The following is a 24,873-nucleotide window of genomic DNA, read 5'->3' on the forward strand; positions in this document are numbered from 1 at the left end:
TGTGTGTGTGTGTGTGTGTGTGTGTGTATGAAGGTACCCATAGAGGCCAGAAGAATATGTAGGAGCCCTGGAGCTGGAATTGTGATAAGAGTACTGGAAACTGAGCTCTGATCCTCTGCAAGAGCAGAAAAGAACTTAAGCACTTGAGAAGTCTAGGCTGACTCCATGACAAGCTTCAAATTGGCAGTTCCAGAGAAGCAGCCTAAATCTCTGTTTCCAAGAACTGGGCAAGTCCAGGCCTCAGCAGCTGCCTCACCACCTGGCCTGAGGCAAGAACAATGGGTCAGCAGCAGTTTCCAGACTTCTTCAGCAACGGTTTTCAGACTTTCCCAGCAATAGTTTTCAGTCCCTGCTCCCTGGTAATGGTTCTGGAATGTTCCTAGAGATGGAGCAAGATAAAGGTCACCCTACCCCCCAGAATTCCTTTGGTGTTCTTTAAATCTGGCCTGGGAGCTCTATTTTGTATGGCTTGTAGAGATTGTGTCTCTGTCTTGGTAATGGGAGTCCCCAGCATGCTGGACTTCCGCAGAATAAAACACTGCATTTGCTTACATACTGTTTGAGTCCAGGGTGTCATTCTTGGGCAAATCATGCACCATCACAAACTACATCCCTCTCTAGTCATATGTGACACCTTTATGCAAGATTATATTACTAAATGTGTGTATGTATGTAAATGCAAAATATTCTGAAAATCACAGAACAAATTAGAAAAGGTAGTTATTATTGGTTGGGAAAATTATGGATGCTATGAAATTTTTCTTATTAAAATTTTCCTAGCTGTTTATGTCATTTTAAGTGTCTCTCTTTCTCCCCTACAATAAATATTTGTTTTGTATTCTATATTTTTGTACATCTCAGTTGTGTTTGAAACTATTCCATAATTCAAAATAATTATACTCCTTAAAATCCCAGTCTTCTAAGATTCTAAAAGAGATTTATTAATTTAGTTTTTGTCTCCCTTATACATATGTATGTGTGTCTGTATGTATGTTTGTGTGAGTAGGAAGGGTGGGTGTGTACTATGTATGTGTCTCTCTGTGTGTATAGATAAATATATGTATGTGTGTATGTATACATATTTATGTATGCAAGTATGCATATGTATGTGGACATGTGGAAACATATGTGTATGTAACTGCATTTGTATATATATTTGTGAATGTGCATTTGTATTTATTGTGTTTATGTATTTGTGTGTATGTATATGTATGTGTATATACTTCCATATGTCTGAGTATGTATATGCATGTTGTATATATGTCTCTGTGTATATATGTATGTGTGCATATGCATTCATGTATATGTGTGCATACATATGTATGTGTATGTATATGTTTGTGTGTATGCATATGACTCTGTATATGTAGTGTGTATGTGTGCATGTGGGTACATATATTACATATAGGTATGTACGTCGCTATCTCTCTGTGTGTTTGTGTGTATGTATGCATATGCTTTAAAGACATCAGAATTTGTGTGTGTTCCTCCTTACATGTTAATGTCTTTGTTTTCTGACAGGGACTTTTAAATGATTTGCCCTTGGAAATATTGCTGTAGATGGGCAGATGGCTTTATACATGTATTGAAGTATAGATCATGGATTTGTCATGGCCTTGGGCAGGGAGGTCTGTGATTTTTTCATGTAGAGATGGCACCCTCATGCTCTGGCTGTAGCTGATAGAAACATAACATCATTCTCTGTTTTATAAATGCTGAATAAATAAAAACCCTTATCATGTTCTCTTGTCAAAACAAACAAAAGGGTCTCCAATTCCTGTACATTTTGAAAGCCTGTCTGCTGTTGACTTGGCTCTCTGCCCAATAAGGCCAGAGTAGAGCTTTGAATTTCAATGGCTACCCTGCCTTCTCTTTCAGCTCCCCAGAGACTTTGGGTAAGGGTCCTGAAGCTTAGAAAAGCGACACTTTGCCTAAAAGATATTTTTTTTCTCCACAGGGAGGTGACATAGAAAGAATCATGTCCCTCTACAGTGGAGAAGACTTTCTAGATTGGTCAGAGTCCTCTGCAGACTCTGGCTGCCTGGGCTGGAGAGCTAAAGCTACAATGTTTATATTGTAAACAGATATTGATAATTCTATGTTTTACTTGAGAGTAGTCACCTGAAAGTAGTCACCATCTCAATCGTGTCATGGGAAAGTTCACATTAGCATAGGGCTTAGCTCCATGTCCAGCCCTTATGCAACAGCAGTTTTGAAAGTGCTTGGTGGCACACCAGGAATTACAGTGGTGCCTCATGAAAATCTAAGATCTTCCTTCTGAATTAGATATTTGTCACCTCCTGTGGGTGATGGATTGCCAGCAGGGGAGTGTGATTTAGGAACTGCTCTTCAGAATTGAACACTGGCTGTGGTCCGATCAGTACCATCCTCTGCAGAGTGGGATGGCAGAACAAAGTCTTTCCTTCACAGCACAGGAAATATGGCTAGCACAGGACACTAGGGAGACAGCCTTCCATTCCTCTAAGGATTAGGCTCTGGAAATAGGAGGTTGAAGTAGTCTTGTATTTACTTTTCTCCACAAATTATCATCCTTTCAAAAGCAGATGCTTACCAAAGTAGGGAAGTCCCCAGGAGACACATACACTGGCAAATGGATTTGCATTGGAAGCAGGAGGAAGTAGTTTAAGAACTTACTAAAGTACAGCACATTTCTCTTATTGTTGGGGAGAGAGCAATTGGCATGCATCCCATACCTGAATAAAATTGTCAAAGGACAAATCTAATTAATAAGAAAGTGAAGAGACTTTTAAGCATGAAGAAAATCATAGCCACATGAGGTGTATTCTACAGAAGATAATGGATGAGTTTGTGAAAAAGACATATGCTAAACAGTACACACGCCTATAGGTCTCATGTACATCTCTGATATGACTTCATATTTATGCCAATTTTACCATATAAAGTCTTACCACATTCTTTTACCAACTTCAAGTTATAGACATATTCAGCAAAATTTCTCACCAGCTATCTTTACACTGGTTACTGGGTCCTGTCACAGTTCTTGATTTGTAAGTAAAATACTTTCTCTGTTCCCTTTGGGAGAGTTTAATCAGAGCATCCAGTTCCAAACAGATCATCATTTCGAAATCAAAATAGGAGCAGAATCTAGAAACACACAATAGAGCTAGAACTTTAGAATTACACACACACACACACACACACACACATACAAACACACAATATTAGAGTCAACTGCTGGAGTAGTTATAAAAAATATAAATGAATAAAAGGTAACTGACAGTGTTTTCTGAAGACCAGGGAGAAAGGAGATGAGAAAGGGAGGGAACAGCAATATTTTGGAGACTTTGTGGGTGCCTGGCTCTCTCTGCACCTTGTGAATATAAGGCAGCTGCTATTCTGTTTTACAGATAAGAAAAATTATGACGAGATAATTTAACTTGGAAATCCTCCTACAAATGAAAGGAGGCAGAGAACTCTTGGCCTCTGTCTCTGAGCTTACACTCTCTCCATAATGCTGATAGTGCCCCCAACACTGTTTCTAGAGTGACACCAGTTACATCACACACACTATATTCAGAGTTTCCCAGGTGTAGAACACAGAGGCAAGAAATCCAGTATGTCCTGACCACACCCCAGTGTTCACAGACACACATCCATACCCTGAGCACATTTCAGGTTGTTATTTCATCTACTCTTTACACCAAGTGAGAGGCAGGAAATGCTACTCCTCTTCATGGGTGAGGAACATAGCATCTAGAGAGGTCCAAGACTTCACTTGAGCTCTGAGAGTCTATTGAACGGCAGCCGTCTCCACACGGCCTTGATTCAATACTACAAGAAATGGAGTTTCAAGCCCTTGGGTGCTTCAGCATCTGATAGGTGAGAAGCCAGTCTTCATCAGTGCTTACACTACAAGAAAGAGCTAGTCCTTTTATTGCTTATTTCACAATGACTTCTCTGAAAATGGAGTAAACCAGACCCAAGTTAAAACTACCAACCATGGTGCTTATTCTCTAATTAATGTGTCTTTTCCAACACTACATATGGGTGTTGGAACTGGCCTCTGGCACCACAGCTGCAACTGCCTGTCAAGGGTTGTATAAAGTTTGAATATGTGAGCTGCAAACCTATTTTTGTATTTATGGAGGTGAGAAAAGATCAGGGAATATTTTCACATAAGTGACTTCCAAGGTAGGTGAGAATTAACACTCAGAAATCATAGAGGAAGCAGGCACTGCACATGCACGTCTGTCTACAGTTTCTTGATGTTCTTACTGTGTTGGCAAGTTCTCTGGATTTTGATAACAACCAACTTCTGATATTCATAGGTTGTTCATTTGATGAGGCAGTCTAGCTACATAGGCTAGACTAGTCAGAATTGTGGTTCATCTGCCTCTGCCTCCTGAATAATGGGTCACAGTTATGTGCCAGAACAGTAATGACAGCCACAGATTAATGTGACTTCTCTACCAAATCACAAGCTCATGTATCCTACACACAATAAAAATAAGTATTTTTTAAGCAAGGTATAACTGAAGTGCCTTCTATCATGAGGACAGCAACTGACATCCAACCACTTATGCCCTCTGGGTTTCTTTACAGGGTGTATGCGCCCTGTTGGCTTCCAAATTGACTCTTTTGAGGAGAATCACCTTCATTTTTACTGGAAAGAAAAGGTATAAAACAGACCTAGAAGTTTCTATGAGCATAAGAGAATCACAGTGTTACTTGGGCAATTAAACTCCTAAGAGATTAAGTTCTGCACGCAGGACTTTCCAAATGGATCAGCAGTTACAGAAATCTGTGTCTCCACTACAAAATTACTATTTTAGGCAGGACTAACCTAAAGCAAGATCAATTAAAATATAAATGGGTGTTATTTAAACTCTCTTGTGATGTTACATAAAATAAAAACACAATGGCTATAAAAATACAGTTTAAAGGTTGAGATTAAGAAAATGAAAAGAAGAGAAACAGGAAAGGAGAGGATGAGGGGAATGGAGAAATGGAAAGAGAAAGAGGGGAGAGAGGAAGAGAGAGGAGAAAAAGACAAAGAGAGAGAGAGGCAGAGACAGAGATTCAGTTTTTGAGTCTCAGTAGACTCAAAATTGGGAAGACAATTAGGAGTATCTCATGGCACAATGGTCTGACTCAAATGACCCAGAGCCCTTATCAACTGCCTGTCTTGGATCCCTGATGGGGTCTGGAAAAGATAATTCCCTTCTTAGCCTGACTACATTGTTCTCACCCTCCTCCAGACCACACTGCCCTACCCGAGTCTCACTAGGATCTTCCCATAGACTCCCATTGTCCTCACTGCCCTACCCTAGATTGACTGCAATCAATCTATCAAAGGCTAATGGCTTTCTGTTACTCAAGGAAAACCATGGGATCCTTACTTCAAGAACCTGTTTGCTTTTCGCTTTGACTTTCCACCACATCACCTTCTGCCCTTACTCCACGCTGAGACTTTTCCGTATTTTCTGTTTCTTGGACAGTCTCACATTCAAGCCACCAAATGTCACCTCTTTGAACAGAGCGTCCTCCATTCTCTCTTGCATTCTCTCGCTACTATTTTAGTGGCTTCTTCCTTTGACTATCTCATGGCTAGTCATTCCTGTCCTCGGTCTGTAGAGAGACTGGTTAATCCCCAGCCACAGGCAGAAGCTAGGCTGCATGTATAGTTGCCCAGGATCGCTATTTTTTCTCAGAGAATAGAGATAAACTTTACATCTGAAGGTTCTATCCTTAGATCGCCACATAATAGTTAAGACCTCAATAACTGCTTGACTTTCCTCAACTTTCCTCATGTCAGTGGCTGGACTGAGCATCTCACATAAATTGTGACCATGTAACAACTGTGGGACTCTAGTTTCTATGATGCTTTACCTCCTTTTTATTTGATATCATTTGAACAATTAGGCTCTGGACCTGAAATTCAAAATATCAGTGTGTTACTCAATACTTAGCTAAGTTTCTGAAGAACTTGAAAGCATCAAGGATTTGCATGGGGAGCAAAGTCTACTGACCCTCAAATAACCTTGTATCACTTCTCCACAACACAACCTCATTACTGCTCTGTGTTACCCCTCCCAGGATGCTAAGGACTTCACCTAATGAGATAGTATCTTCCTTTCTTTCTTCTCAGAGCTAGTAGATTTAGTTGCCCCATAACACAGCCTCTCCAGGGCTGTCCCTGGAAAGCATAAAAACACACAAAACTCAGACGTGATTGACCTGAATCAGTTGGAGTATCAGCCTATTAATAGGATTTTGGAAAAAGTATTATTTTTGTCAGCCTGTAGTCTTTATCTTTATGTGATAAAGGTAGTGCTTTGCTGTAATAACAACACTCTGCTATGCAGGGGACTTGGAGTTCTGATAATTACTTTGCTATAGAACACAAGGTTTACTTCTAACAGTGTCCCTGTGAGGTATATATACCATGCATGCTCTGCCATACTTCAGGGCAAGGAAATGGTTCACAAAGAGTCCAGGGTGATTAGTTATATAGCATGATGAAAAACTTCAAGCTACACAAGCCACTTCCATGCCCAGTGTTCCTTAAATAGATCCTTCATGGTGAACAAATAAATAAAGGAGGATTCCTGTACAAGATTTGAGAGTTGTGTATGTGCATATACATGTATGTGTGTATTTGTGTAGGTTTGTGTAGGTATGTCTATAAAGTGTGCAAATATGTCTAGACATGTAGGTGTGTGTATAAGTATATAGAAGTATATAGATATGTGGTTATATATATATATATACATATATATATATATATATATATATATATATATATATATATATATACCCACATATACATACAGACATATATGTGTCTAGGCATGTGGTTGTGTATGAGAGTGTATGTGTGCAGGTGTGGAATGTGTGTGCAAGTCTTAGGGATAAAGGGAACATTTCAAAATCATGTGTACATCATCAGCTCTGAACATCCTCCTCATTGGCCATCATCTGCCATACTATATCACACTGTCACACTTAAATCATGGTCCTATAAAACTCCTCCAAACTTCCCAGCAAAGATCCTAGAAATGTATAGAAAGAAAGAAGATCCACAGACCTCGCTCACGTCTCTGTTCTCATCTGTTGCGTTATACTCTTTTTAACTTCTCTTTCAGCAGCAATGCTCTTAGAGTTTCCACTGTGGATGGCTGCTCCTGTCTTAATAAATTATTGGTATGGATTGTAGAGTTTCAGGAGCAGTCATCTTGGGCTATGAATTAAGAAGCACCTCTCGTCCTCAGCCATCTCTTCGTGAAAAGAAATGAGGTAAGCAGGGCCTCATTCTAACAGCAATGAGGCTGCTTCTTCCCTGCACTCATCTGGAGCTGAGGTTCACAGTGCTCTGCTCCACAATGTTCTCTGTTTATTGATAGGAGTCTGAAGTTCAGGCAGAGACCTGCCTGTCCTCGAGAGAGGCTAAGTGCTCTCTTCGAGTCCTACTCGACTCACAGAGAAAGGCACTGAAAACCTCCAAATTCAGAATCGACCAGGCCAGAAGGAGCACCTGCCCTAGAAACCCACTGCTTAGATACATTAAGGCTCTTCCTCGGTGATGAAGGTTGGGGGAGGCGTGGGTAGTGAAAGTTAATTTTTATGAGTGCCGCGTCTTTCTAGGTGCTTACCTCCAGAAAATGTTCTGCCTGCTGCTCTCGATCCAATTTCCTTGAAGTCGTGGTAATCAGACCTGTGTAGAAATGAGAATATTTGACTTTTAAATATCTGGGGCTCATTGAATATGGCAAAAAATAAAAAATAAAAAGCCGGGTTAAAGGGAAAGCTAAAAATTGATAGAGAATGCCAACCTCCAGTTCCCAGGATGATTAGACCTAGTCTTAAAGCAAGGTCAAATATGCTAAGGAACTGTGGGAGACTCAGAAGAACCATTGTTGTCTGGGAAGAATGCAAAAATTCCCTAGGAAACACTGTTCTTCTAATGACGGAACAGCCCAAAGATTCATTTACCCAGCATTGCAACTCTACCTTAGGAGCCAGATTAAAGGTCCTTACATTATTAACAGGTAGTTGACACTGATTAGATTCTTGCTGTGAGATAGCACTTTCTCATTTAATTTTATATACTTATATATTTTGGGTTATATTTCTTAAGAAGGTGATTTCTGCAATAGATACTTGTACACATAATTGTCCCAAATTTAGTAGCTCTTACAACCAACAGTTCACTGCAATTTTACCATTATGTTTTATGAATTCAGATCTTTATACTAAGATATTGCACGGGGAAGCATCTATATCTTCTCCCAGAGTCTATAAAGACAAAGGGATGAGAAGTCAGACCTCCCAGGCCTTTCGGCTTATTGCACTGTTTATTATTCTTATTGTGAAATGGCAATTAGGAACCCAAATTTACTTTCCACTTCTCCATTATAATGTCTCTGAAGAAAACATGAACTGGGTTTTTTCATGGTGTGTGCCGATTAACTAGAAAAGAGTGAAGGAAAACTTTATATGGAAGCTTCTGGGGGGTCCACAGGAGAGCTCCTGACATGAGGCTGCTGAGCTGTGGATGGACGTGAGGGAGGACATGGAGTCTAGAGAAGCAAGAGGCCACAGGAAGTTAAGTGATGCCTTCGTGATATAAAAAATAATATCCTGTGTAGAGTAGCACAGCCATCTACAAATTTGCACACCCATCTTGCCCTGGCACCTCACAAGGAAAAAAACAAAAAACAAAAAACAACAACAACAAAAAACCCCGTGCTCCAATTGTACCAAGAACTCATTTGTGTGTCTCACCTTAGATTTTTCTTCTTTTCTTTTCTTTCTTTCTTTTTTATTGTAAATTGACTATAGAGATATATATTTAATGGGGTACAGAGTCATGTTATGATTCATAAGTGACATGTGGAAAAGTTTACTAAATGAACTTACATATCAATCACATAAAGTACTTATTTTGTGATGAGAACAGTTGAAACTTATATTCTTAGCAAATTTAATATGTACAACACACTATTAGGAACTAGTTGTACCCACAGGCTATTTTCAATTTGACTCAGGTATTAGCCCATCTGATACACCACATGTTGCTTCTCCTCCTCTGTCATCATTATAATTCTTTGTTCTAAAGTTTGAAAATTTCCACTGGACACATGGGCATGACATGAGGGGAAGGCTCTGCCATTTGTTTCCAAGACTGTTGCCCGGCTTGCTCCTTACCTAGAGTAAAGAAGAGGGTCCTGCCATTGCCTTTGGATTTGTTGAGCTCTGCGATGGTTTAAGGTGGCTTTGCTTTGTTTAAACCATTGCAGAGCTCAATAAATCCACACAAAGTGCACCTTCAACACTACCTCAACAGTGTCAAAGATAATACGGTCAATGATTCCCTTTCCTCTTCATCATCACAATGCCCCATGGAAGTTTAAAATCACAGATCTGTTATTGCACTTTGTCTCTAGTGTCCTGTATCAGAATCTCTGGGGATGAGGTCTGACTTGGTGCTCAGCTCCCAAGAGCAAGGAGCTGTCCAATCCTGTTCTTTGCTGAATCTGACTATCACTTTTCATTGGCATTCATCTTTCCACCCGATCAGCCACACCCAGAAGTTGCTGTAACAAGGAAAGGCAGAAAACAAGCATGGTTCCTGGGTTCAAATCGACTGAGGTTCTGCTTGGTGTAATGGATAATCTCCAGTTCTGGACCACGCTGTCTGACGAGGTCCTGTGTCATGGAGGCTTTTTCCAAGCAAGTGGTAGTAGCTATTCTCATACAGTGAGAGAGGCTTTCTTCTTTCTACCCTCAGCTTCATCAGGGCCATACCTATGTTAGAGGACACAATGGAGAAGGGATATGCTTGCTGTAAGAAGTTTATAAGCATGTGGTGGTTGGAGGGAGGAGTTCTGTTCCCTATTGCACCGTGGAGCTTCTAGGCAAAGAAGAACAGGTACCGCTGACCTCCGGGCCCCTGAGTGCTCTCATGTTACCAGTATTCCTGCATCCTGGGCTCACTCAGCATCAACGCCCAGGGCAATGGTCAGCTTTCCCTCCTGGTAATTCTTAGGTCTTCAGGAAATTCTCATATTTTTATAATGCTCACAAGGGTCTGGGAGAACAACCCAGTGTTTCCCATCTCTGTCTTTACAGGTGTGTTTATCAGCTCACAGTGAAGGAGACAGGGATCCCTGGAAACTTGAGGCAGTTTGCTCAGCAGTGAGCTGGAGCTGGGAAGCTGAGTAGTTAGTGCTGCTAGAGGGAAGCCAGAAAGGAGACCATGCACACCCTGGGATTCTGAGCTCCCAGCCCTGTGTGTTCACAGACATAAGTAAAATGTAGGCAGAAAGAGTTAAAAGTGGAAGTCATTAGGCAGGCAAGTGAGGTTGGGTGGAGATAGTGAAACACTACTGATAGGTCCACTTCCTTTGAGAGTAATGAAGAGTCCTTTAAACATTAGCAAGGTGATGCTCATAATGTGTGCATAGTTTGTCCTATACTCTGAAAACTTTCATATTGCTTCCTTCATATGGGCAGACGCTGTTTTGTATAAGATATGTATATGTATATGTATAGTACAAAGTGGTCAAAACTCTGTGGGAAACTGTAAGCTGTCTTTCAGGTTTAACAAATCTTCATATTTATAAAGTGAGGATATTTGAATGAATGAATAAATGAATGAATGAGCTCAGCAATCAGTCATGAGCTGGGGTTTCAGAGAATGAACAGTTATCAAGTGTTTTTATATGGGAATCTGGAAGGAAGACATCGTGAACTTGTGGGGCAGGTTGTGCTAGAACAAGAATTCATGGTTATTTGCACTGAAAATCAAATCTTGTTATCTGCTCAGTTCCAAGAAAACCTAGAAAGGGTTACAGGTCACTTTATAAAGAGGTATATGCTTGCAATGGACAGCAAGACTTCAAAGGCTTGGCTCTTTTCTACAGCCAGGAAAAAATTCAGGAAATCGACACTCACCATCCAGAGGGATTCCCTAGATAGATGCATTTCCATGGTTGGATTGTACATAAACACACAAAGCCCTAACATGGAGCAAAGGATAAACAGGAGCAAGACTTCCTTTTAGCCACACTGACTCAGCCATGTGGTAAGGAATCCCACTCTGAAACTTACAGAAGAGAGAAATGTGGACACCACACATAGATTCCCATGAGATATACATGTGAGATACCCATCCTTGGAGACTTAAATGATGAAATCCAGTTTCAAAATCAAACCAGAGGCCCACTTTGGAGTGTGGTTGGGAATAAAAGAACAAACACATAATTTAATCTGATATCTTATGCAGACTGCTAATTAGAAGGGGGAAAAACACTGGCCCTAAGGAAATGACACTCAGTAAGGTGGTGACCAGGAGTCAGGAGACTCTAACAAGCTTCCTCTTTGAAGCAGACCAAGAACTGTGACTGCCTGAGCTAAAGGCCCAAAGACACTCTAAGCAGCTGTGGTCAGAAGCATGCCACTTCTGAGCATGTCTTCTCTTCTCTGGGTCTCTCTCTCTCTCTCTCTCTCTCTCTCTCCCCCTCTCTCTCTCTCTTTGTGTGTGTGTGTGTGTGTGTGTCCTGGGTCACAGCTGCATAACTGCTAACAGGGCATTCACATTTACTTTATGTGCTACTTAAACAAGTGCAGGGCTTGGCTGGTTCAGCATAATTCTCCTGGAGGGCAGAATGTTGGCTTTGCTGTTAAAACATCTAACTAGAATTAGTGCTTCCCTAAGTACTCTCCATGTTTCGGACCTAATCTCCTATGTCCATGCCCAGCAGTCTGCTGAATTCCTCCTCACACTTGCAGATGGTCCACGTATTAGTGTTCCCATGTAATCATCCTAGATCTTTCCTCCTACCCTCAGCTGTAGGGAGCTTATTTATTCAAGAAGCCAGAGACTTAAGGTAGTTCCCACTGCCCATGAGCCCAGGTTAAGTGCTTCTTGGGTGCATAAATGTGGCTTCGAGGGTCTCCAGAGTTTTTCTCTGTTTGTTGGGGAGTTCTCTCTAATAGAGCCCAAGCAAAGGGAAGATGACTGGCTCCCTGAGTGAATAGAAAGGGGACAAAGGAGAACATTCTGGACTGTACCCACAATACAGCCAGCTCACACTCCCTCTGACATGTCTTCACCACCACAGCACACTGTGACCCTTAAACTATGAGTGCTTCTCAACTTTCTTTCATTAAATTTCTTTTTAAGACGTTTTATCACAGCACTAAAGAAATAACTCATACTGAAAATTACTACCTTGAAGTGAGATTGTTGCTGTGATGATCTGACTGTTTATAGGAATTTTAACTAGTCTGGAGGATAACTATGGAAGAGTGTGGACTTATGGGCTAAAGACCAAGCCTGGCATTAAGTAGAGTTTAATGGACCCTCCTGAGTATGACAAACCACAAAGTAGATAGGCAGGTAGTGAAGACTTCTTATATGACATTGGAAGGGGCAGGAGAGTCAGGTTGGAGATTATTATCGTGTCATTCTGACAAAGAATTCAGAAACATACTTCCCATGGTATACAAGTCTTGGCACTCATATTTTTCTAGAAGAAATTTTGAGACAATGTAACATCCTGGCTGTGTCATGATTATTGACAACTGATCATAGTAAACTTTGAAGCAGGGAGACGATGTAAGAAATATGCAGCTTCGTGAGGAAAAGGGAATGGATGAATTTAAGAAAGCAAGCAGGGTAGTTGTGCAGAAAGTTGCTGCTATTATAAAGAGATTACTGTCATTAAAGAGAAAATATGTTCTCTTGCTTGGACAATAGAAAAGGTGCCCTGAGGACAAGACATCAGTCTTGCTACAACTTGTAATAATAGCAATTTTGTTAGAAAGGAGAGAGAATTAGAGTTGAGAATGCAGTTGGCAGGGTGTAGGGATGGGTCCCTGATTCAAAACAATCACTTAGGGAAGTTGTTACCTAGGCATACAGAGGTTGGTGGAGCTGTGCAGAGACCAGATGACACTTCCTGCTGGTAAGAGAATGTGACTGTCTTGTCCACGTCATACTGGTTTTGCAGATATGAAAATTCAAATATTCCAATGCTATGAATGCTTACATGAAGGGTCCTGAGAGGTATTCAGATCAGGTAGATTCGTCAAAGAGAAATGCCCTTAAAGAAACCCTGAATGAATGTTGCATGCGTCACACAGGTGACACCTAATGGAGATTCGGGCTGTGCCATGACTGTCTTCTAAGGAAAACCTAAGTTATCAGGAGTAGCCAGATTGTGTGCTGGAGACAAGAGAAGTGGAGGTATAAGGCTACCAAGCCTGTTGGAGCCCAGATGATACCATCAAGAGTCCCAGAGCTGTAGGAGTTTATACTGACCTTGTCTGGTATCAGCCTTGCATTGGCTCTTTCTTGCTATTTGTTCTAGTATATATTGGAAGTATTTGATTTGAACTTTTATTTTGCATGGCCCAACAGTTAAGATGTTATCTTGAGTCCCAGAAGAGTCATTGGGATTGAGGCTTTGGGGCAATATTTGAACCATTAAGCTTTAGAAGACTGTTGGAAATAAACTAAATTACACACACACACACACACACACACACACACACACACACACGCGCGCGCACATGTCTGTGAGCTTGGGGAGTGACTGAGTGACCTAATGCAGAAAGCTTTTTTATTTCATGTTGCTTGATAAGTTGGCAAAGGATAGATTTGGGATGGTTAATCTTCTTTGTCAACTTTAGAGACTTAAAATCAGTTGGGATATATACTTTTAATATGTCTCTGAGAATGTTTTCAGAGAAGTTTCAGAGAGGGGAAAACCAGCCTGAATATGGGTGGACTGTCCATGGGTCACAGTCTTGCACTAGAAACAAGGAATAAAGGAGAAAGTAAGAGAGCATCAGTATTTATCTTCTCCCCTCTGCCTGCTTTCTGGCTATGATGCAATGTGACAAGCCACTGCATATCCTGGACCAGGTTTTCCTTGCCATGATGTATGTATTCACTCAAACTATGAACTGACTCTGCAGAAAGGTCCCAAGTCACTCCTCAGTGGCAAAAAAAAAAAAAAAAAAAAACTGTGCTCTGTTCTTCTTGGTTTTTCTCTCAAATAAAACACTGATGCTCAGACTTTCCTATAAGGAAAGTGCAAAAATGCTTTTAGTGGGAAACCCTGTGTACTGGTGACTGTCATCTCTCTTATTCCTTTTAGAAGATTTTGACTTAGAGATTCTTTTCCTTCCTCAGCTTTGAGTCTTCAAAGGAAACTTGTGCTAGAGAGATGGCTCAGAGGTTAAGAGACTTGCCGTTCTTGAAGAGGACCCTGGTTTGGTTCCAGCATCCTCATAACCTTCTAGAACTTCAGTTTTAGGAGATCTGGAGCTTTCTTTTGGCCTCCACAGGCACCATGCACACAAATGTTACACAGACAAATATGTACTACTTATAAACATACAAGTATTTAAAAATATAAACACTTAGAATAACTAGGTAATATGTAAATATGTAATCTTAAATTTTACCATAAATTAGATTGAATATATATATATCTTAGATTTATGTGTGCATGTGCATGCCTGTGTGTGACTCCTTATAAAGAAGAATAAGCAGAAAGGCTAAGAGCTGAGATATTGGTTAGGAAGGGGTTAAAAGGCTTGTGGAAACTGGCCCCATTTGACATGCTTCTTAAGTAAGGCTTGCCTGATCAGGCGTGAAGATCTCTAGCTGCTTCATTGAGCACACAAGCGCTGCTATTAAACTTTCTTAAGAAAATTTGACAGGGGACACCAACAGAGCATAAGCCTGCAACATGTGTATTTCTTTATAAATAGTAATTTACAAGATGCTAATAGAAGCTTTAAAACTCTACTAGTGATAGTGTTTTAAACAGAAGCATGGGGACACTCTGGCACAAGCATGGTTCACAACTGCTGGCTCTGTAACAGATACACTTCAATTTCTGTCTGTGCAAGCCAGTGGATGACATATTTGAAGTCTGTCTTTACAAGCAGAGGAGTCTCAATGCTCATCTCTGCCAGAGAGAGACATTTTCCCATTTGTAATGAGGAGTCTGTAGCTGCCATAGTGCAAAAGGGAGAAAATCAGCTTTTGAAAGAAAAGGATAGGTTTGCACAACCCTTCTACATTCCCTTTCATGCCTAGCTGACTGGGAGAGGTGCCCATACTTGGGGCATTGTGAGGCTCAGGTAGTCCTTCACCACCATAGTTCTGGTCACTGTAAAGTAGATGGGCAAAGGGCATCTGGGTCAAGTTGACTCACTGTCAGAGTAAAGGATGAGGTAGTGCCAGCAAGCCAGGGAGTAATGGTCATGACACCGAAGGGGAAGGGCTTGTCCAAATTCCTTCTCTGTAGAATTCTCTCCCATAGCTGGTGTTTCTGCCTTGTGGCATGCATGCATACACCTGTGCCAATTTGCACACACATATGATTAAGGCTGGTTTTGCCAGGACGCCTGGATATTCCCCAGACCCATCTGTTCCTCCAGTTCTCCTCCAGATCAGCATCGTCCACATCACACAGAACTCTTAGACTTTGCTCTCTGACTCTGCTTAGCTTGAGGAGGCATGTATGCACCTGTACGTGTCTCTAGGCTGCTTTGCTGTGCTTTGAATGCTTATTGAATTTCTTCAGAGAAATTAAGCTGCAGATGGCAAGCCAGTATTAAGGGTGTCATAGAAAATGATGCTGTTCGTAGGTGTCATTAACACATCAGTGGTGTGTGGACTCAGATGTGCAATATGGCACGGATCTCTTTTATCTTTCTGCCAAGATATTTTTTTTTGCATAATTCCAAATACTGTGTGATGAAAAAAAAAAAAAGCAGAAATGGCTGGAAATCGAAATTCTGCTTAATAGAAGGGCCTGGGGGTTATCTGGTAAGGGAGGCAGGAGGAGATGTGCTAGCAGAGTACCAACCGACAGCAGGCTCTGGCCTCTGTGTGTCTACCTTCACACCTCAGGCCCAGCCTGGGCAGCTGCATGCCTTTTGGCAAGTTACTTATCTTTCCTAATTTTTTGTATAATGACCTGATATTAAATTAAGCAATCAGTTAAAAACTTGTGCCATAGATCCTGCCACATACTAAATGTCCAAATGATATTGTTATTCTTATCAACCAGAAGAACAGCCACGGGGCTAGCCTATGCATCCCACAGTCTAACCTTGTTATTCCCATCTTAAGATTCCCTCCTACTGTTTCAAATGTTAGTGTAACAAAAACCAACCTGGTTTTTTTTTTTTTTTTTGCCCTATTCTCTGCTAGGTAAAGAATCCAGGGCTTATAGGTTAAGCAAGTTACTCAAAGACTATGGGTAAGTACTTTCAGTATATGTCTGTTACATCTCATTGAGAGGAGAGTATACATCTTCAGTGATTTGTGACAGGGATTAGCATCGAGTGTTACCTGGGGGTGGTGTGCAGTGTAGAAGTAGGGGTCTTCTCTAGATCATTTTTGGGTTTTAATGTCAGCTGTGTGCTGGAAGCATTTGGAGGAGGTTTTTATATGTTGATGGATGTCATGTCCCTGACTGTAAATTCTGTTACAGATTGAATCCTGGGCCTACAGTATTTCTGAAGCATTCTGGGTAAACCCATTGTTCTTATGTTTAGTTAAAACTGAAAACCACTGTCTATAGTGGCTATATCTTGGTGATGGGGTTACAGACATTAAGCTGTGGCTTATCTGAATGCTTTGGTTTCTTCACTATGAACCATACTTACACTATAGGAAAATGGAAAGGCCCATAATTGGGGGCATGGAATAAAGTCCATTAAATGTTCTCACCTGAATTCTACAGAAGTCTGTCCCAAATGCTACAGCACCCTAGGTAGATGTCCTGTGTCCTGCCTTTGACGGTGACATGATTCTGCCTGTCTTACTATGACCCATCTTGGCTACAGTGCTACTTCATTTTGGAGTTTTTGCTTTCTCTCCCAATTGTAGCGTTCACCCTGCCTTGCTCCCAGCAGCCCCATGGATCCTCCTAGCAGAGGTTCACATATCATCTCCTGGTGCTGGTCTCTCTTTCCACTTCCATGTCTGAGCACTGAAGAACATGGGAAGAGCCCAGTAGATACAAAACTATGGCCACATTCAGAATTATAGTACAGGGAGTCCAGTGAAGAAGATGGTCACACACTGTAAACACTCAATAAAATGTGTAATTCAACACACACACTAGGAAAATCAGGATGCCCTGAGGAAAGATCACAGATAAACCATGCTATTGGAGAGATAAAGGGGAGTAAGGTGTGTTTACATCAGAACACGAGTGGTCTGTAAGATTTCTGGATACATGCCAAGTCAGCCTGAGGTTAGAGGTCAGAAGCTTGAAGGAAGAGGTGAGATGGCTCTCAAACCTTGTCTCTGCGGGTTCTTGGCTATATAAAAAGAAGCATTCTGAGTACTCAGACATCAATCTTCTCATTAGGGTGCACACAGGTGATGGATTAACCTGGAGTCTAAGGAACTTCAGGGAAAGCAGAAACGGGCTGGCAAGAAGGCTCAGACAATAAAGTCATTTGCCCCCAAGCCTGATGACCTGGGCTTGATCCCCAGAACCCAGATTGGAGACAAAGAATCAAATCTACAAAGCTGTCATCTGATCTCTACTGTGTACCATGGTACATACAAACCTGCAACTACCACACACACACACACACACACACACACACACACACACACACACACACTGAATGTTTTAATATTGAGAAAAGCAAAGCAGACATAGCATCTATAAAAAGCAGAACAACCTCTTTCCTCCAAATACCATGACTTCATTCTTCTTTAACTTTGAAAAAGGAATCTACTGTGCATGTAAACCATGATCTTCTCATCCATTTCTCTGCTGTTAGACACCCCAGTTGGCTGTGGAACAGCTACTGTGAGCAGTACTGCAAAGGACTGCAAAAGAACTTGATGCTCAAGTATCTCTCCCACGTGGTGACTTAAAGCAACTGAACCCATCATTTGAAGAGAATTAACCAAATCTTATGCCAGAACGACATAGCATATGTTTTCTCTTGCTTGTGCTTCCTGGATTTCGTATAGAGACATAAAGTCATCATGTATTATACATGACAGAAAAGTAGCTGTGAAATTGTATGGAGAAATAGATGAGACTAATGGGAGGTAACATAGGGGGTGGAGAATATGCTCAACATACATTTTTAAGTATTAAAAACTAAAAATAATTTTGAAAAAGTTTTAAAAAAAGGTATATATTTTTCTTGAGTTAAAAACCTTAAGAGCACTGGGTACTATTTCTCATTATACTCAGAAGAAACCCTTATTAACTCAGTGTGGTTCCACTGATGATGTCTTCGAATTTAGTATCCAGACAACTGAGAGAGGGAGCGTCCTCCTATTTGTTCAAAAGTTCACAGAGCATTCTTTAATTCACTCCAGAGGTGTGAAAATAGGCACTGTACTCCCCTAAGAAATTATTTCACTGCAAATAATTTGTTCTCACATCTGTTTCCATGTGACAGCTCAAATCAAGAGGATGTATAAAGTGCAAATTACTCAGAGGATGTGTAAAGTCTTGAAAATGCATGTGTGCTTTGAAGACATCAAATTCTTAAAGACCACATTCATTCTATAAATCATACAACATCTCTTAGTAGCAACATAGTGAAATCAAGTAAAGAAATACTGCTTTTTTGGGAAAGCTTTGCATGTTATCAGAATCCTGTTAGCAATTAAAAAGGGGGTGGGCGCAAGAAAAGACACACATTTTACAGTTAATTTTCACACAATCCAAGCTTTTGCCTTAAATTTAGGTATGTAATGTAAAATCTCATGCTTTTTCTGTGCCACCTGTCTGAAAATCTGTGATAGCTCCATGGCTGGTTGGGGTTTACCTTTCTGTTACCTAGGTAAATTAAGAGGATAGAGAGGTCTCAGGAGAATATTTAATGGCTTCAAGATAAACAATTTGTGAAGCAATTTAATTTTAACAACCGCCATTTTGATGTTCTAATTGCAAATGGCCTATGTAACCGATCATTAGCGTTTGTCCAACAGGTCTTCTGCTTTGCAATGTTGTGTTAAGAGCAGTAGCTGTGTGCTAAAACAAAGTCATGTCACACTTCCTGAAATACTCTGCAATCGGCATTTTTTTCTGTAATTTTAAAAAGTGTGCTACATTATTAATGCATTATGTATGCACAGGGGTGCATGTCTCACATCAACCATGGGAAAGTCATGGATTCTTGCAGGACCCAGCTCTCGCCTTCCTAAGAGGGTCCTGGGCATTAGACTCAGTTGATCAGACTTGGGGGAAGCCATTTTTCTCCTCAGCCATTTCGTTGGCCTAGAATTCACAGGTGCAGCTGCTTTAACACATCCTCCATGAGACTCCGAACCAAGGCCGTGTCACTGCTTGTCTATGCTTGGGAGGAAGTGCCACTCATTGCATGTGATGAAATCTGTACACCATCTATCAACATAGATGATGTGACTTTAAAATGTGAGCTTCAGTTTTTCCCTCTAAAATAACAAAGGCTTTCCCTGCTAGGGTTAACATGTGATAGTTTCTTCTTACATAAAACAAAGTAGAAATAAAGAGAGGGTTTGGCATTATTTGTAATAATTTGTAATACTCTGGAAGAAAGACTATGTCAATTCAGATGAGGAGAGCTCTATCTTGTTTTGTAGAAAATGCTATAAGCAATCCCATTATAAACGTTGGATATAGTTTCTGTAGTAGCCCATGGCTTTCCCGGGACAGATATGATGTGCATTTTGAGGAGGCGAAGCTAGTGTTGGTGCCTTTCAGACTTAACTCAGGCTCTGTAAAAGGGGAGCAGGACATCTTAACAAAGCCAAGGAATCAATTAGAGGAACTGTATATATTAAATAAGTACAAAAACCATAATGCATCTAGTTAAATATTTTTGGTACTATATGTACTTAAATGAGCATATGTGGAGGTCAGATATCAACTCTAAGTATTATTACACAGACACAACCTACTCTGGTTGTTGTTGTTGCTGCTGTTGCTGGTTGTGGTGGTGGTGGTGGTGGTGGTGGTGGTGGTGGTAGTAGTGGTGTGTGTGTGTGTGTGTATGTGTGTGTGTGTGTGTATCCCATTGAGTAGGTGTGGAAGTCAGAGAACTGGCACCTTGATTTGCCAAGCCTTTGAATTAGCCCCTTGTATTTTGAAACAAGGTTTCTCACAGGCCCGATACTCTCTCAGTAGGTTAGTTTTGCTGACCACGGATCTCAGAGAGCTGCAAGTCTCTGCCTATCCAGAACTGTCAGTCAGGTGGTCAGTGCATGCCTCTATGACAGGCAGATTCCAAGAAGTAAACCCAGAGCTTTCCATTAATGGGGCAAATACTTACTGATTGAGACATCTCTCTAGCCCCATAGAAAAAAATGTATGTATGTATGTATGTATAGGTTCACATGCTCTGTGCTGTTGAAAGCTGGTAATGAGCCGGGCATGGTGGCGCACGCCTTTAATCCCAGCACTCGGGAGGCAGAGGCAGGCGGATTTCTGAGTTCGAGGCCAGCCTGGTCTACAAAGTGAGTGCCAGGACAGCCAGGGCTACACAGAGAAACCCTGTCTCGAAAAACAAACAAACAAACAAACAAACAAACAAACAAACAAAAAAGAAAGCTGGTAATGGTCTATATTATGAGACTATTCACTCAGCATTGATACCATGGCCTTTTAAAAATGTCATGCCTTTTGGGGCGCTACCAGAAAAACTCAGTGCTATGATGATTATTGTTTTGGGCTTTCAATGTGAAATGTTACAGGTTCGCAAAGAGCCATGTTGTTTGTGTCGCACCTCAGAGGCAGCAGTCTGTGCAGTTAATTGAGGTTAATGGGGGGGAAATGGCAGATTGCCAACGTTCCTGACTTTCTAATATGTAGTTTATTTCTCTTTTGCTTTTACTTTTTGTTTAACTAAATTATGTTATTTGTCCAAGAACATGTCACATGTAAGCAGAGATTGTTAGCCTGTCAATCTCAGAACTCAGCCTATATTTCACTTTCCAAAATATAAGAAAACATCAGCCTCAGGTTACTCGTCCCAAATTGTCTATATGAGTCAGCAAGGAGTGTGCTATGGATTGCATTGGCCATGTCTTGTCTAATGGGTAAGTTAGCTGCTATTTGAGAATTGTCAATCATGTCAGAAAATGGCTGCATGAGATGGAAAAGCTGGTGAAGACATGGAGCGAGAAGCAGACATTGGCTCTGAGGATCCGGGCTGGGAGGGTGTACAGAGAGTGATAGTCTTAAGACTGCCACCTCACCCAACTCCAGATATTGTTTTCCTCATCCTTACCTGCAAGCCAGGAGTAGGCTCTTGTCATCTACTCTAACTTTCATTCCTGAGAGGCCGCTTGTGTTCACGCCTAAACTAGTGCTCTTAGCTGGTGAGCCAAAGTTACTCACTTTCTGGTTTTCTTGTGGGGGTTGGAGGAAAATTTTCCAACTTTGCTTTCTGGAATGAGTGAAGTGCTATGTTCTCTGGTAAATGTTCAGTCTTACAGCAGATGGTGGGCCAACTGGACCCCCAAGTGCAGGTTGTTCCTTCCTCCTTTGCCATCATCCTGAGACAGACCATGTCTCCGAACTTGTAGTCCAGAATACAACTGTAAAATTTCCCTCGCACCTTCAGCAGCTCCACATTCTTTTCCTGAGATTTATACCAGGTAGCCAAACAATTTAAAAATGCACTGGAGAAGAAGACTTGCCACCAGACTGAAGACGTTTTCAGCTTCTTTGCTCACACTCTGGGAAAACCTAGTTTCTTCTGAACAGATGAGGGTGCACAGAGCCTGAGGAGGAATTCTCAAGCCGCCTACCACACTGAGAATGGGCACAGACAGAGCTGCCACCGTGGCTGCCATTGTCAGATAAGTTGCTGTGTGCCCGGGAAGTTGCTCCTCATTTCATATGCATCTGATGAGTTTAGTGAATGCTGCTGCAATTTTAATTCTTTGGAGTCCCCTTAATGCCCTACTTGCAGAAAGACCTGGGCTCAAGGCTAGATCAATCAAGGTTGAAATTGTATCAATATGTTTTGTTTTATTATCATAAGGACAAAAGTTGTTGGAAGATTCTTTTTTTCCTTAGCACGACAAGACAGCGGGAAGTGTGTTAACAGGTTACTCTTGGCAATTGCTCTTTGTTTTCTTTTTTTTGGTGGACAGAGAGACATTGTGAGTCTCTAATGGGACATGAAGTGATGTTCTAGCTTCCTTTCTGTTGCAGTGACAAAATATCTCCAATAAAAGCAACACAGTGGAGGAAAGGCTTTCCTGTTTCTGTTCTAGATTACAGTCTGAGAGGCAGAGGATTGAGACAACTAGTCACATCACATTCACACCCTAGAGCTGTCTGTTGCCTTCTATAGTTCAGGACCCTCTGTCCAGGAACTGGTGCTCTCCACAAGGAGCTGTGTCTTCCTACATTAGCAAACAATCAAGAGCATTCCTCAGAGAGAAGCCCACAGGGCAACCTGATCTAGACAATCCTTCATTGGACATCGTAGACATTCAAGCCATCCTCTTCCCAGGTGACTCTAGATTGTGTAGGCTTGACAATTACAGCTGACCACGAGGATTACAAGGTTAGCTCTATTTCTGGCTGTGAATCTGCACATGTGCCCTTTTAAACGTGTTTAGAGTCATAGAAAATGTGTAGTGAATGCAGGCAGAGTTATATAAAGAGACATGAATGTGCAGAGGACAAGGGAGGATTTGCCAGGGCAGCATCAGTCAAGGAAGTGAAGCAGCTTCAGGGTAGAAAAGTCACAGAGGTGAGGATTTGCTGAACTGTCCCACATTATTCTAGGAGGTCTTAGGATAAACCCTGGAATCATGTCTTACATGCTATTGAGAATGAACTGAAAGGAATAGACTAAGACTATGTTAAAATGAAGCAACTGATCCCAACCAAACCATAGATGGGGCTGCAGGAGGAAACCAGGCCATAAGCATGAAGCAAGCTCCTTCCTACCCTCTGTCCTCTTTTCAGACAGAAAGCATGTGAGTGCTTTCTTGATCCTGATCTTGATTAGGAGTAATCCTGATGTGCCGTTACTGTCCTGAGTGAAAGCTCTGTCATCAATCCAGTGTTGTGCAAGCAGGGTTGGTTGGGGGAGCTGAGCTGCAGACCACATCTGAGAGCTGAGCTCCTGAGATCCACTCATTAAGGAGAAGATGTTCAACACTGCAATCTGCTGAAAGTGTTTGCAGCTGTCCCATGACATCAACTTTGGTTTGCAACGGAGGTATCTGAGGCTCAGACAGGAGCAGCAATTTGTACAATACTCAGATCCATGGAGGTAAGGATTCTACTCAGAGCTCCCATCCCAGCCCTAGCTGCTTTAGAGCTTCTCTTTGTCTTTACTTGTGTATTTTCATATTTCCAAAACATCTCCACAGCCTCTTCCCAAGGCAGATGACATCAAATGACATTTTCTGCCCATTTCCTACATACATATGAAATTGCATTTATTTTTCAAAATAGTTCTGAATTTATGTTACTTGACTACTAAGACAATGACAGTCAGTGGATATCATGTTTGAGTTCCAACAGGTTCAATTCACTTCCCATAGGTCTTGTAGTTAGTCTAATGATAGGGCTTCGAAACTTCCATCTTGTTGAATGGTGGTAGCATTTTTATTTTTAAGTTACGAGGACCCAAGACTTTGCTTCTTTTAAATTCTCTCCTCAATAATTTCTATAAAATGTGTGCTATAACTTTCCACCAGAGTGCCCTATTATAATAGTCTCACCCTTTGTTCTTCCACTAACTATGGATAATAAGACTGCACTAGATTTTTGGTTCCCAGTGGGCTTGGGATTCTCTCTCACTCCCTTCTGCCTCAGTACTGCTTCAGGAAAACAATAGTTGCATATCTGGGAGGCTTTTCATATGGAGACAGTGGGCTATTTTAGAATGCCTTCACTGAGACCTGAAGGGATTCAGGAGCTGAGATTCTCCTAAGGGCTCTGCTAAGACTTCCTCTTCTGGATCCAGCTTTCGTTCAAAGGGAATTTTTTCCCCTTGAGCTGTGTCCTTCTCCAGCTCCAATCTTGCTAACCACTTTCTTTTGAATGCACTCTTTATACTCAAAATAAAGTCCAATGAATTCACTATACTATTATTTACCACCACAATCTATATGCTTCCAGCTCTATTACCTCATAAATCTTATCTCTATTTACTTTGTTCCCTTAAGACATTGTCTTTGGTCTTCCATTGACCAGTGTCTATTCCCTTCTCTGGTCTACAGAGTTGACTCAATGGTTAGTTTTTTTCTTAATAATAATATAAGAATATCAGTTCACATGTTACTCCCCTTTCTTGAAACTCCTCTGCAGTGTCCCATGGACATTTTCTTTCTTCTGACTCTGTGGAACTATAGCTATCTATTTGGTATCCATGCCACCTACCTATCATCTTCCTGCTATCCTCCTGGGGAACATGAGCAATGAAAAACCTAGAGTGGGCAGTACCACTCAGTGGCTTACACACACTTAACCTGTGAGGCCAGAATTTAATACTCAATACTGACACTTTATTATAAGTGCCATTAAGGACTATGGCACATGCTGGGGTATAAGACTGTTGGGTATAAAATCGCTGGGTATAAGAATGGATATCTCTGTGGAAAAAAAAAAACATAAAAGCATTGCTGTCATTTTGTTTCAATAATTTGCATAAGTTTGTTTATTTAATTTGTTGGTTTTAACTCTACTATTGAGTCTTTTGGATGCTCTGAGAGAGGAAACCTGGAAGACAGACTAGTAAAGAATGTCCAGGTTAAACTCCAAGATTAATGCTTCTCAGCTATGTAACTGAGGGCAATAAACTCAACCTCTGTATTTCAGCTTTTTTCACCCATGTAATACCCAAATCTGCTCTCAAGAATACAGGAGG

General features: G+C 41.1%; 1 protein-coding gene across 6 annotated transcripts in view; it reads right to left on the reverse strand.

Moving 5' to 3' along the window:
• The window catches only part of Fat3 (FAT atypical cadherin 3), a 576,147-nt gene that overhangs the window by 165,977 nt on the left and 385,297 nt on the right, over positions 1-24,873 (reverse strand). For all 6 annotated transcript variants that reach the window (XM_021172484.2, XM_029481733.1, XM_029481734.1 and 3 more), the window contains exon 4: positions 7,635-7,696. In XM_021172484.2, the coding sequence (XP_021028143.1) occupies positions 7,635-7,696 (62 nt within the window). The remainder of the gene's footprint in view (positions 1-7,634; positions 7,697-24,873) is intronic.

This window comes from Mus caroli, chromosome 9 (assembly GCF_900094665.2).
Source record: "Mus caroli chromosome 9, CAROLI_EIJ_v1.1, whole genome shotgun sequence".
Lineage (NCBI taxonomy): Eukaryota > Metazoa > Chordata > Mammalia > Rodentia > Muridae > Mus > Mus caroli.